Source organism: Engraulis encrasicolus, chromosome 1 (assembly GCF_034702125.1).
Source record: "Engraulis encrasicolus isolate BLACKSEA-1 chromosome 1, IST_EnEncr_1.0, whole genome shotgun sequence".
NCBI classification, from domain to species: Eukaryota; Metazoa; Chordata; class Actinopteri; order Clupeiformes; family Engraulidae; genus Engraulis; species Engraulis encrasicolus.
In genome coordinates, this window is record NC_085857.1 from 36,821,652 (window position 1) to 36,836,651 (window position 15,000).

The window sequence follows — 15,000 nt, forward strand, 5'->3', positions numbered from 1 at the left end:
AGAGAACTCTCTAGAAGTGCAGAGTTTGACCTCTACATTACTTTCAGCGACTGCCAAGTTCACTTGAAATACTGCATGTCGTGTACTTTGTTGGGAGTGGTGCTGGTTTGTTTTCTTTGGGCTGCACTTTGGCTCTTTGGCGCCCCAGCTCCAGTCCAGTCCAGCATCAGCTAATGGAAGTTGTGGCAAAGGTTATAAGATATTGTAGGTGTCTTAGGCGTCTTAGGCCGTAAATTAAAAAAAAGACAGCTGCTGGCCATAGGCTCATTTAGTTTTAACCCTGACAGCAGTCATCAACAATTCTCACCTCAGTGTTGTATACTCAATTGTAAGTAAAGGGAATCTGTGCTGATGTGTGTCCTTTGGGCTGCACGTTGGCTTTTCACCTGCTGTAGGTCCAGTCCATCATTAGATAATAGAAGTTATGGGAAGGTCATCAGCATATGGTGTTTTAGAGGTCATAAGCAGTAAATAAAAAGACAGCTGTTGGCCTTTGGCTCATTTCGTTTTAACCCTGACAGCAATGATCAACAATGCTCACCTCAGTGTTTTTTGGCTTTTCGCCTGCTATAGGTCCAGTCCATCATCGGCTAATGGAAGTTATGGGAGAGGTTATAAGGTGTCATAAGCCGTGAATGAAGACAGCTGCTGGCCATTGGCTCATTTAGTTTTAACCCTGACGGCAATAATCAACAATGCTCACCTCAGGGGTTGGGCTGCTCTTTGGCTTTTCGCCTGCTATGTGCTATACGTCCTGTCCATCATCAGCTCATGGAAGTTATGGAAGAGGTTATAAGGTGTTATAAGGTGTCATAAGTCGTGAATAAAGACAGCTGCTGGCCATTGGCTCATTTAGTTTTAACCCTGACAGCAGTTATCAACAATGCTCAACAATCAACAATACTCACCTCAGTGTGTTGTATACTCTGTTCGAAGGGAAGGGAATCTGTACTGATTTGTTTCCTTTGGGCTCCACGTTGGCATTTCGCCTGCTATAGGTCCAGTCCATCATCCGCTAATGGAAGTTGTGGGGAAGGTTATAAGGTGTTATAGGGGTCATGAGCCGTAAATAAAGACAGCTGCTGTGGCCGTTGGCTCGTTTTGAAGCCGACAGGGAATGGTTTGACTCCGCGCTAATCAGCAACGCTCACCTCAGTTATACACTTATTGATCCGCTCTTCGTTTAAACTGTTATGAGACTTTTTTCTCCCGTTCGCAGCGCATCGATCGGTGCATCTGATCTCTTTTTTTAGTGTTAAATGGAGTGATTTCACAAGACGTGAGCGCTCAGTCAAGACTTAATTGCTACTGACATGTGGATCACGTAACAGTGTTTGCCCATGAACTGAGCCGAACTCTATGTTTTGATGACTGCCAGACCTCCTGGTCTCTGAAGTCCATCCTTGTGTGTGCGGATGCCCTTCTTACTGGCTCATCTGAGCTTTTGTACCGTATCTGGCCAACACTGTCTCACACCCAGCAGTTCAATATACGCCGCCAAATGTTTATATTTGCCCAAGCCTACATATACAAAGCCGAAGTTTCCTCTTTTCGCATCACAACGTGAGGTCAAAGGTCAGGTAGCCTAGACCAGGGCTTCCCAAACTTCACCATGACGAGGCCCCCCATATACCGGAAGATTACAGATTACATTCAAGGCCCCCCTTGCATGGGTCGTGCCACACTGTTTTTCCTGTGCACCCCCTTTCACAACCATGTCTGTGAGTAGGTGCCCGTGTGTATATTACACAGTGCACCTTTAAAGTAGCGATTCGATTATTTTTGATACTTAAGAATCTCCCACAATATGTTAAGATTCGATTCAGTACGCCGGCTGAGGATCGATGCATATCGATTATTATTTACACCCCTATGTACACACACGCGTGTGTATGTGTCTAGTGCAGGTTTTCCGTCCTCCATCTAGGCGGCTGTCAAGAGTCTCCTCTGCCATCTTGATTAAGCTGGATGCCCTGCCTTGGCCTGCCCCATGTGGCAGCAGAGTCACTCCAAAAAGAATTATTCATCTCTTTCTCTTTCTGTCTCTGTCAGAAAGACGGCTCGTGGCGGCTCATGATTTACGCCCTCCCGCCCATTAATCGCTCTCGTTCTTTTTTTTTTTTTTTTTTGCTTGCTTGCTCTAGGCAAGTCTCTCAGAGAGGATCTCGTAAAGTTCAGCGATTTATTATTTAGAGTCGTGGCCATTAGCTTATGATGATGATGTGGTTGCAACTACTAGATTCCATTAGTGCCATTAATAGTTTCACTTTCTAATGTGAGCAGTATTTGCTTAGAGAGCAGTGGCTCTACTTGGCACTATGTTGGTTGTCCCACCTGTCCATCAGAAACCATTTCCTTTCGGTTTGCAACCGACGTGTGTCTGTCGTACATTCAGGGCTCTAAATTAACACCAGCCAACCAGTCAAATGCTGGGGAAATTTCAATCTGGCAGGTAGGAAAGACAAACTTACTACCCAGCTTGACCCATTAGTGAGTGTGTGTTTGGCTTGTAAGTTTTACATCTACAAGCCATTGTGGCGGGTGGTGAAAAAAAGTTAATTTAGGGCCCCTCTGACATTGTACAACTCACTACCCACTTTGACCCATTGAGTGTGTGTTTGGCTTGTAAGATTTACATATACTAGCCATTTTGGCTGTTGGTGAAAAAAAGTTAATTTAGGGCCCTGCTTGAGATTGTATTTTTGTCAATCCGTTAGGTGCGATGTGCAGCTGTCTTTGCTCTGGGGACGTTCGTGGGGAACTCGGCGGAGCGGACGGACCACTCGACCACCATCGACCACAACGTGGCCATGATGCTGGCGCAGCTCATCAACGACGGCAGCCCCGTAGTACGCAAGGTGGGTGGGGCCGGGCCGGCCAACTTCCTGCTACTAGGACCACGTATGAAAGGTCCACTGTGTGATTTATTTAGCCGTGTATAACCAAAATCTTTGCATCTTCATTAGGTCTTTGCACAGCTATGCTCTTTGATGAATATTCACGACTCATTCACTACACAAATCATTAATTTCTAATTATTTGTTATGGCTTAGAAATAACACTGGAAAGTAAGTAACACTGTGTTGAACCATTCCTTGATCTGCAGTTTCATTTGAATGATCTTCAGTCATTTATAGAAGTACTATGTCATCAACTTAGCAGCATTACGTAACTCGTGATTGCTCTTATAGAGACACAAGACACACTAGTCACAGCATACTTTAAATGCTTGTTGCAGCGCAAATGACTTGCCAGTTGTCACATACATGACACTTTCATCAGGGCACGCATAATACACTTGAGGCATGCGTGACTTTCTAGCTGAAACATACATGACACACCTGGTAATGGATGTTGCATATCATTAATGCTATAGCGACACACTGTTAGCGAATGTATTATGGTGGTGTTCTGTAGGTAGCGGGAGGTACATCAGTTGAACTAACAGTATTAATGCACTGTTGGCAGTGTTCCAATCTAATTATGAGTGTCATTCTGCAAGTACAGGATGTACTCCACCAAGTCTAGCAAAGTAGTGGTTTTGCAGTCAGTGGAGCCTTTTCAGTCTTCCATTGGGGATTTCTTGGTAATACCTCTCACAGTTAGATTTATGTACCCTACTACACAAATCTAACTGAGAGAGGTATTATGTAAGTAGTGGGGATACTAAAATGTCTAACTCAATGTAGTTAAGTCACTACACTCTGGCTACTTGTGGTGTGTTGCTGGTACTGGCGAGTACTTAAGTCTGTCCAAGAGTGTTTTTTTCTGTTGATAAAGGGAGAAGTCTATGTAACAGTGTTGTTTTCTTGGTATTGGAGAAATCTATGCAACAGTGGTGTTCTGTTGGTATAGACCGCTTTAGAGTTTATAAACAGGTATGACGTAATTTGGCTGCGTGCGCACCACTGCCTTAAAATCGACCATGCTCCGTTCACTTGTACAGAGATTCGACAGGTGTTTTTTCCGAAATAAGATAACGGATGCTCGTGCTAACTTCAGATATGGAGTGGGCACCACAGACATGGGCATTCCTGGCGATGTCATCAGTCCAGTCAGTAGTTAAATGTTTTGTAACAACAAACATCTCCTATGCTTCTGGAACAGCCTCTTCCCTCTCAAAATAGCATAACAAGTGTACTTTTCGGAATCTCTATTTTTTTTTATCAACGTACACGCTTCAGAACGGCAGTTTTTCTCTCTTTAGTGTCTGCACTGTCAGCCAGTATTACATACAGCCTCACCACTCCCTATTTTACCCATGCCTGCAGTTCACCTAGTGTCCACTGTCCAGAGAGCGCAGCCCATTCTTTCTGAATGGAGTCTGCACATTCTGTTTGTATTGGGGAACTCTATGTAACCGTAATATTCTGTTGGTATTGGGGAACTCTATGTAACAGTATAGCTCTGTTGGTATTGGGGAAGCCAATGATCTAACTCTGGTGTTGTTGTGTTGGTTCTACAGGAGCTGGTGGTGGCCCTGAGTCACCTGGTGGTGCAGTACGAGAGTAACTTCTGCACTGTGGCTCTGCAGTTCATGGAGGAGGAGAAGAACTACGCCGTGCCCTCGCCAGCCAACAGCACAGGTACACTATGAAGTGAAAGTGAAGTGAAAGCCCTATTGGGAAACTCCAACTCCCATTGCCATTGTGACACAGCACTCCACAATGCACAAGTGTTCACTGCACACTGCACACAACGACATTGCATTTATACCTCACCCGTGCAAGGGGGCAGCCCCAAATGGTGCCCCAAGGGAGCAGTGCGGCGGGACGTTAGCATGCTCAGGGTACCTCAGTCATGGAGGAGGATGGTGGAGAGCACTGGTTAATTACTCCCCCCATCAACCTTGTGGGTCGGGAGACAAACAGGCAAGCTTTGGGCTACAAGTCTGACGCTCTAACCGCTTACCCAATATTACCCATATAGCCATGGGAACACTATACTGCACTACCCACTTTGAAACTCCTTAGACATGGGTAGAATAGATTAGATTATATTCTTTATTGTCCCATAGGGATATTTGTTTTCACTTCAGACTGTTCAGTTCCATCAGGTTAGATCTTGTACATATCTCATTTGCCATACATACAGAGACACCATTTTCACACATAGACACATACGCGTGTGCGTGTGTCACAAAAGTTTGTTCAGTGCAGTTATAGCTGAGGGAACAAAACTTTTCTTGAAATGTGCTTTTTGCCAGTCGAGGGGTCCCGTACCTGCGACCAGATGGAAGAAAGGTGAAGAACTGGTTCAGGGGGTGGTTACGGGCTGCTTGCTATTGTTTGGGCTAGGCGTGTGATGGCTTTGTCATTTGCGTCAGTGAGGCTGGGGTTGGGGAGGTGTATTATCTTGGATGCCAAGTTGGAGATTTTGATCAGTTTGTTCTTGCTAGTGACAGTTAGTATTTTGCACTATACTGCTCTACCCACTTTGAACCTCCCTAGACATGGGTACAGTATAGTGCACTACTTACTTTGAACCTCCCTAGACATGGGTACAGTATAGTGCACTACTGACTTTGAAACTCCCTAGACATGGGTGCACTATAGTGCACTACCCACTTTGAAACTCCCTAGACATGGGTGCAGTATACTACACTACTCACTTTTAAAACTCCCTAAACATGGATACACTATATAACATTAAATCATTAAAGCCTGATTTGCCATTCCACATCACGCATATAGTGGTTATTTAGCAAGCCATGTGACGAGATGTAGAGTAGTGGGATGGAAAGAGTGTATACTAGTAGTAGCATGGAAGAGGTGAACATGGGCGGAGGGTCATATTCCTGCTGTTCATCAACAATTTTTTTTATTCAGCTGTCACTTAAGCATAGCAATGTTTTGTTCCCATTATTTACCTTGCATGCAAATTCAGGCTGACACAAAATAAATAAATGTTTGACAGCCTGACTTCAAATCTTGTGATGCAAGACAGTGCGTTTCTTCCCGTTTCAGTTGCAGCCGTTAATTAGTCAATGAGTAAAAGTACCTTTATGAAGTAAACAAGTAGAACCATGCTATTTGGTTTCTTTTGAACTTGTTTCTTGCTTACTTTGTTACTGAATATTAAAGGAAATGAGCCTGTGTGAAAAGAAAAGCAAAGAGATGTTGTTGATACTCCACTGTGGTGCCAACAGTGTGGCTTCTTACAAAGATTACACATTTAATCTAATTTTCGCGTATTGAAATAAGCAAAGTGATTTATTGCGAGAACGGTTGCAGTGTAAAGGGCTCATCCCCCATATGGCATAAAGAAGCAGTGGAATATTGTTGCTCATTTTTCACAAGCACACTAGCATCCATCACCATCACAACATCTCGATGTTTGCAGGCTGAGCAAAGATATTTGCATTTGTTGTCGTACTCTTGTTAAGATCAGTAGTAACATCACTTTTCAAAAGTCACTTTTCAGTCGTTTTGTTCCATAATATTAATTATAAGAGTTCAGCCTTAATGTCATATGTCCTTAATGGTTGTACATTTTAAAACGCTATACTCTTCAATAAGTCAATCTAGGTTTCTGAGTTAAAGTGTTTGTGGAGATATGGCACCTTTTTCAAACAAACCTTTAGAGTAGAATGAACTTTTTTTGTCCACTACAGTAGAAATCTACCTTTGGATCGCCAACACAAAACAGACTCCAGACTTAAACTCCAGCTACATTCAGGAATAGAGAATAAGATGCTCTTAAAAGATAATAATGCACTAGCATTTCAAATACGTATCTGTAGGGGTTTCAGCTTAAGATGGGAAAAAAAAAATAGAGAACCCTTATTACCTGTCATCTTCCAAACAACCCTAAATACATTTCAGTGTTTTTTCAGCTTGGTGGAAAACTATAATAATGAATTGAATAGCTATATCACCCAAGGTCACCCTTTGATTATATCTACCTGCCTCACACTTGCCACCTGTGTTGCTGAAGGCTTGTGCAGTGTGCCCACTAGGGAAACAGGTGGACTAAACTAAACCACCTGTTCTCTTGCCATCCCTCCATGTCTTCCAGGGCCAGGTAACGTTTGAGTCAAGCCATGAAAGGGGAGAAATCGAATGCGAAACGAATAGTTTTATCTGGGTTTTTTTTTGCCTATTGTGTTGCCTTCCCTCCAACCAATCCTGAACTGAACTAGAACTATGCTGAACATTTTGTGTGTTCTTCCCTCCAACCAACCCTGTCCTCCAGAGCCAGGCAACCTGACGCCAGTGAAGGACAGCCCGGCCATCCCCCGCCTGCGCTCCGTCAACTCCTACACCAACATCCGCGCCGCCACCACCGCACGCAACCTCAACAAGAGCCTGCAGAACCTCAACCTCAATGAAGAAGGTGAGGCGCGGTGCACATTCATAGACCCGCAGTGGAAACGATGGCTGAGAATTCATTGGCAGATTCAGTCTTAAACACTCTATCCTAACTGCAAGTGACTGTGCTACTGTCACATCCAACTGAATAGTTTAGGTCCACATTGATTCCATAGATTCTACCTTGTTACGTTATGTATGCCATTTGAAATTCAGCTGGCTGTCAATGGCAATGTGACACACAGGGAATGCCTTTCTCTATTTTTACGCCATCGCAAGTGAGTCACATAGCATTGAGATTGACATTGGACATAGTTACATGTGCTATTATATATGTAGATACAGTTCATTATTTAGTCATCTTGCAGTCTTAAAATCGGCATCCTAACCAGCAAAGGGAATGCCTTTCTCCATGTCGACTCCATTTTAGCTGAGAGACACAGAATCAGTCACTCAGTCAGTCAGGCAGTCAGTCAGTGTACTTTGATGAGTAGTCTCTTTGTTGTGGACCTGGGTGCCAATGAGAGGGTGTTTGATTTCGCATCACTCCTTATTGATTTGTGTCTTGGCCCTCTTCAAAGACTCCTGGCTGCTCCCTGACAATAGACTCTGCTCTGGTCACAGTCAGTCAGACGCTTAAGGGAGTGACACGCTTTTTCTCTCTCTATCTCTCTCTTTAGCTCTCTCTTTATCTCTCTCTCTCTCTCCCCTCTCTCTCTCTCTCTCTCTCTCTCTCTCTCTCTCTCTCTCTCTCGTTCTTTAACTTCCACACCAGTGTAATGAAAGAGCTATTTGACAAACCTCTTTTGTCGGGCAGGTGCATTGAATATATACCACAGTGGGGTTGTCATTGAAATGTAAGAAAGGTTTTACACACACTTTACACAAAACCCAGACAGAATTCAGGAAGGGTAGAATGTAAAATATCTTGACCTAATCTGACCCCCTTCAGGTAAATTGAACTGCCCGAAATATTGAGCCAATATTTGCTTTAGGGACTCGACAGTGCGCAGGACTTTTTGTTACATTTGAACAGCTCTCACTTTAAGGTCTATGCCTGAAACAATAAGAATGAAGTTAAAGCGAAAAAGTCAGTGTGCAGGAGGTTTATAGTTTTTATAGTTTGTTTCCTCTTCTAATCAGCGATCTATGGATCATCTACAACGCATCTGCCAGAGGTGTGTGTGTGTGGGTGAAATCACGAGTTGTTAGTAATAACTCTCAGTCTAAACAAGAGAGGCACACAGGGCCGTTCTGGACATTTTTGGCATAGTCCAGCCCGCCCCCCGCTATACTGTACTGTATGCCATATACATTTTTGACTAATCTCAAAAGGAAAACTTAAAACAAAACAACATCAGCAAAAAACAATTGACCCTGAAGACTGTCAGCCCACCGAGAAAATGTGCTGTATGCCAGATTACCAATCCAACTCATGGCAGACCACAGTTGTTTGACAGACCAGCCTGCACCCCACTATCACTGTATGCACCAATGGGCTGCCATCTAAATTGTAGACCAGTTTCTAAAGGAAAACTTTAAACAAAACAACAACAACCCACTGGGAAAATGCGTTATATGCCAAATTACCAGTCCAACCCTGTCGACAGAGACTGGAGGAACCAAGATGCCAGATTGCCAGTCCAGTCATTGCAGGCCACAGTTGTTTGGTCTGTCACCAGCCAAGTCTGAAGGAATATATTACCAGCCAGGCTGTGTTGTCTCAGGTAGTCCATTCAAATTACCACTAAGTGGATGAAAAACGATCATTTACTCTGCTTGCCAGCTCACCTGGATAGCAAACTAAGTCAATAAAGTCTTCATGATTTTATTTTCGTTATGGGCATTGCGACACGCTGGGTCCGGCCAGACTTAGATCGAGTTAGCCTGGGCTTTTTAGATCTTTAACAGTGGAGAGGCTGTCTACACACTCAATATTATTTACTTGGTCATTGTTGTTTTAATCACTGTATCATGCAATCACTGTTTCAGACACCGTTTCATGTATTTTGCAGGATTTTAATCATCTGGGTTTATTGCTTTGTAGTTGACAAAGACTGGCAAAGTCTTCAAAGACAAGGGGAGCCGGCATTCCCCACAGATATTTCTATGTAATCAAATATTCTTCATGTTTAATATTCTAGGCTTCTTGCCAAATGGCAGTGTCGCTGCGTTCATATTTCTAGCGGTTTGTTACCGGTTGTGTGGACATGTGTGCAACCAGGGCTCTACAGTGCGAGCATTTTGCTCGCATATGCCCCTAAAATAAATGATTGTGCGAACGAAATAATGGAAAGGGCGCACGTGTGCGAGTAGATGTTTCAACCCTTTCAATTGTATTTTGCTCCTAAAATAAATACACCCCATAGAGAAACGCAAAACGTGTGAACGAGAGAATGTGCAAAAGACCGCGTGCGCGTTGTGCACAGAGAGACAGAGGCAGACAGACAAACAGTCGGGGGAGTTTTGAAAGCTAAGCGTCGGGAGTATCGACCGCTTCCAGGGACGGAGAAGAGCTGGAGAGAAACTTTGGCGCTAGAATTGCTAATTCTCCGCTTAGCACAAATGCTAACAAATGCTCAACCTGTTAACTTTGTGAGAAGAAATAGCTTCGGTTTACATACACTTATCTTGTAAGTACGTGGTACTTTATGTTACTCGTCCTGAGACCTTGGCAGGGGAGGACACATAGCAGGCTCTCTCTGTGCGCTCACTTGCTCAACTGTCATCATCACGTCACGTCATGTGAAGTCAGTATTTTGTTGGACAGTCTCGGGGTGTAGCGTAGGGCACGCTTTTGATGTGCAAGCCTTCAATATTGCCAAATTGTTATTTAGAGGAAATGTGTTTGGTTGGCATCCACTCTTTTTTGTTTCAATTCTAAAATGCAAGTAAAGAACAATGTTGTATTTTTCAAAGGGTAATATTCAGATTACTGAGTTGCTGTTACTGTGGTAGGCCTACCAAATGCATTTAAAAAAAAAAAAGTGTAACCCATGGGTAGGCTAATCATAGCCTCATAGGCTACATAGCATACTCATATGCGAGTCATTGTATTTTCAGGACAGAAGTGTAATTGCCTCTCTGGTCTCTCTTGTAAAAAATCTGCCCCCCTGACCAATTTCATCCCAGCTCCCTGCCAGATCCTGCTGTGTAGGCCTGAATTGAAACACCAGCTGCGTATAGAAATTAATGTGAATATAGATATAAATGTGTAATATTTAGTTTAGTCATTTTACTGGGGGGAATTTGGAAAAGTGGCCCCAAGTGATTTTGATTGTAGGCCTACCCCTCTAGAATGTGTATTTGAGTGTGGAAAGAGTATATTCTCTGTATCTGTGTGTTAATAATGAAGCTGCGTCACAAAAACGCACTGTGCTCCTAAATTTTTATCTGTGCCCCTAATTTTTTTCACTTCACAGGTGCTCCTAATGAAATATCTAAGCGTAGAGCCCTGTGTGCAACTGCCTTCCTCCCTACCAGCATACAGGTGGATTTCACAGTGTGATTGCAGAGACAACCTATTCTTTGGAAATCTCTTCATATATCTTGACCTTTATGCATCTCAAGCTGAGTCTTTCCCTCATTAGACATCCTGATTGCTAATAAGCCTATTCTCTGAAATGATTTTCATTTGTTGTGTAAGACATTGGATAGAAACTTATTATCATATTGAGACGTCACCAATACCATGGAATGAGTCTGCAGACTAGAAGAAACAACCAAAGGACCGTATTGATGAGCGCCAAAGTGAAAGTGTTTTTTTTAGATCCAACTATCTTGTCCGTCCGTCGGTCCATCTGTCTGTCTATCTGTCTGTCCGTCCGTTTTCTTTAAATTGTAATTCCCTCCTGTGTCCACAAGGTGACAGTGCATAGACAGACGCATCTTTGTCCACCTGTCGGACTTGTTCCCCCAGCCAGTCACCGGCCTACTTTCCTGACTGAAAATGACTAAGTAATGTCTGAATTGTCGTTCTTGTGATACTGAACAAAAATGCATTGACACATAATTTGTGACGGGGCACTGGGCTGGAGTCTGGCTGGAACAAATTGGTAAGCAGCCAAAGAGTAACCACACATCTTCTATTACAGTAAGATAACCCAAACCCTGCCTACCGAAAGTAAAGGGTTATGCTCAAACTCAGTCTTCTAAGGGGCCATCGTCCCCTCCTTCCGCACTACTTCCATCTACAGCGATAATGGAACGCCATTTATTCTCAAACTAAAGACTCCAAAAGTCTCCTCGCCGAAAGTCTCCTACAGGGGCGTTTGCTTGACGTCACATGGATCCAGGAAAAGCACAGGCTTAATGTATCTTACTGTACTAGAAGATGTTTGGTGTTCCGTAACTCCTGAGGGTTGTGTTTTTTTACAGCCAGTTTGCCGGCCCTGTGCTGCTAAGACTGACTTGAAGGCTCTAGGCCTAACTCCAGCCAGTGTGCTGTACTCCAGGGAGCCCCCACACTCTCCCAGTGCGGTGGTGCTGTAATAATAACAATAATGAGATTCATTGAGTAGACTGACCCCCATCAACACACACACGCACATGCACACAGAACACTATCACACACACAGAACACTATCACACACACAGAACACTATCACACATGCGCGCACGCACGCACGCACGCACGCACGCACGCACGCACGCACGCACACACACACACACACACACACACACACACACACACACACACACACACGGAACACTATCACATACGAGCACACGCACATACACACACACACACACACACACACACACACACACACACACACACACACACACACACACACACACACACACAAACACATGTACACAGAACACTATCACACACAGGCACCCACAAACACATGTACACAGAACACTATCACACACAAACACACACACACACAGAACACTAACACACGCACATGCAATAACAAAGCACCCAACAGTTGCCCAGCCACAAAAGCCCAGTGACTTCCACTGACCTCCCTGTGTGTTTGATGTCGTTTTCACATCAGAGGGTTCCTCAATGCACCGTGGCCACGAGGTCTTGTGTGATGAATTGCAGTCAGTCAATAACAAAGTCTTGTAATCATTGTTCTGGTAACCCCCGTGAACTTGGCATATGTGCACAACGTACATATTAACATGGAGTTCCTAACCTGTGTGTGTGCGTGCGTGCGTGCGTGCGTGCGTGCGTGCGTGTGTGCGTGCGTGCGTGTGCAACACGTGCGTGCGTGCATGAGTGTACAACCAGGTAACCAATGCGCCATCAGAAGTCTGTTGTTGGTGGTGATGTATGTGCATTGTAACTTGTATATCTTTGTGTGTGTGTTGTTGCAGGTGGGCCGGTGGCATTCTCCCCGGGCAATCTGAGCACCAGCAGCAGTGCCAGCAGCACGCTGGGCAGCCCCGACAACGACGAGTACATCCTCTCCTTCGAGACCATCGACAAGATGAGGAGGGTCAGCTCCTACTCCTCGCTCAACTCGCTCATCGGTGAGTACGGTCAAAGATGCACTGCCCTTGTACTGCCCATTATTCAGCTGGGCACTGGACTGTTATGCGGGCGACCGGGGTTCGATTCCCGACCCGGGTCATTTCCCGATCCTCCCCTGTCTATTTCTCCCACTCGTTTCCTGTCCCACTCTTTACTGTCCTGTCTTAAATAGAAGTTGACCACTCATCACCCATCTCTCTTCCCACACCCCCCCCCCCCTTTGCGTGTCTTTTTGGTGGCAAGGTAGAACCCAAGAACTGCAATTTTGATGAATTTGCCATTCATATTAATAGAGAAACACTATAGTCACGCTTTATCATGTCTATCAAATTAAGTCCCAAAGAAAAGGTAGTTGCACACCCTTGACCAGTGTGCCAGCACTTTCAATTCAAATAGGGCAGAGTCTAGTTGCGTACAACCAGAGTGCTTTGGGTAGCATGACTTGGATGAACCATCAGCATGTAGAAAAATACAACTAGGTTCCATTTTGTAATTGCAGACCATATTCTGTGTGCAGACTGGGGATACACAGGGGTAATGGGAATTATGCAACCTCTGTCAAGAGCCTAAGCTGTCGAGGTGCATTCTAAACTGTTGTGGGCGCCGGCTAGAAGACTTGAGCTTGTTGTATGTGTGCTGTGTACTGACGGATGGGGGAATTGAAACATGTCCAAGCTTCAGATGAATACCGTAGTTGTGCATTGGCTTTCAAAAGGATTTTGGCCGAGTTGGGTTGTAAGCAACTGTTGTGCTGTTTTGGTGCTCGAAATCCATGTGGAGCTTGAGAACATGACTGAGGAGCTTGAGAACACGACTGAACATGGATGAGTGAGAGTCTTCACGGACACTACAGTTTGGCTTTTCTCATTCCTTCTTTTCCTTCTTGACCAGGACTCTCTGGCAGAAGAGTTATTGTAATTCAATTGCACCACTTCCTAGTTCAGGAAAGGTTAAGTAAATAAAAAATAAAATTGCAGCCGATATTCTGAGTGTGCACCACAGACGGAACACACTGAGAAATATGCATGCTGTGTCGATAGTCTCCAAGCTGTCAAGCTGCATCCTGAAACAAATACGGGGCAGAAAGCTTGAAGTTTGTTTGTCTGTGTGAAGTGGTGTATGGGAGAGAAGCCCTTGGTGTGTGAATGAGCCCTGAAACAACTTTCAAATCCAAGAGCCTTGGCGGTAGGGGAATAAGAAGTGAGGCAGGAACCAGCCTGTGAAGTTTATGTGTCAGTCAGATCTGATCTGAAGCGGTCTAGCCCCTCTCTCATGGAGGAAAAAGAGGGGAGAGAGACTCCATAATAGTAGATGGACCGCCTGTGTATTGCACTTTCCTACCAAGCAGAGAGCCTAAAGCACTTTATATGTTAATGCCTCGTGCCCACCCACCCACACGCTCATGGCAAAAGAGTGCCGTGCGAAGGAGCCTGTAGTCAGGCAATATGGGGCTCAGTGCCTGGCCTCACGGACCCATTTCATGGGGTCAGGAGAAGATAGAATCAAACTTCTAGGGATGCACGCATACCGATACTGGTATTGGTATCGGCCCAGATGCTTGCTCATTATACTCGTACTCGTACTCGTACTTGTCAAACACTTGCCGATACCAGGCACATGGTCAGTTAAACAAATATCACAGGTGGGAAAATAAGCTGTGCATTTATTTTTATTATATGTTGTGGGTAAAAGTATCGGTATCTGTACTCAGTATCAGCAAGTACAGACATTAATGTACTCGCCCTCATATCGGTTTTCAAAAAAAGTGGTATTGTGCATCCCTACAAACTTGCTCTCTCAGTTTGGTGGTTGATGCTGCTTCCTGCTGAGCCACTATGGAAGTAGAGTGGAGATAAGAACGAGAAGAATTAAAATCTATGATGTGTTGTGTTGGTCCTCAATTACAATGTGTACAAACATGTACTATTACCCACCTTCTTTCAGTACGTTCTGAAATTATTACATGTTATGTCTACGTGGATTGGGGTAGGGAGAACAATTGGTTTTCCCCTGCACAGTGTTTCTTTATGCAACACTGTCTATCTGCATTGTCGAATCACTTGACCATAATTCTAAACCTTACTCTAACCTCAAATTGTGATGCAAATGTGGGGAAAACGGTAACACTTTATTTTAGGGATACATCTATTAGCACTAATACATACAATTTGCCTGTATAAGTAACTTGTAAGGCATGTACAA

At 44.2% G+C, this 15,000-nt stretch overlaps 1 protein-coding gene across 4 annotated transcripts in view; it reads left to right on the forward strand.

Moving 5' to 3' along the window:
- Window positions 1–15,000, forward strand: part of rptor (regulatory associated protein of MTOR, complex 1) — a 361,851-nt gene that overhangs the window by 263,771 nt on the left and 83,080 nt on the right. For all 4 annotated transcript variants that reach the window (XM_063201318.1, XM_063201331.1, XM_063201308.1 and 1 more), the window contains exons 18-21: window positions 2,718–2,858; window positions 4,466–4,586; window positions 7,195–7,335; window positions 12,642–12,797. In XM_063201318.1, coding sequence (XP_063057388.1) covers window positions 2,718–2,858; window positions 4,466–4,586; window positions 7,195–7,335; window positions 12,642–12,797 — 559 coding nt within the window. The remainder of the gene's footprint in view (window positions 1–2,717; window positions 2,859–4,465; window positions 4,587–7,194; window positions 7,336–12,641; window positions 12,798–15,000) is intronic.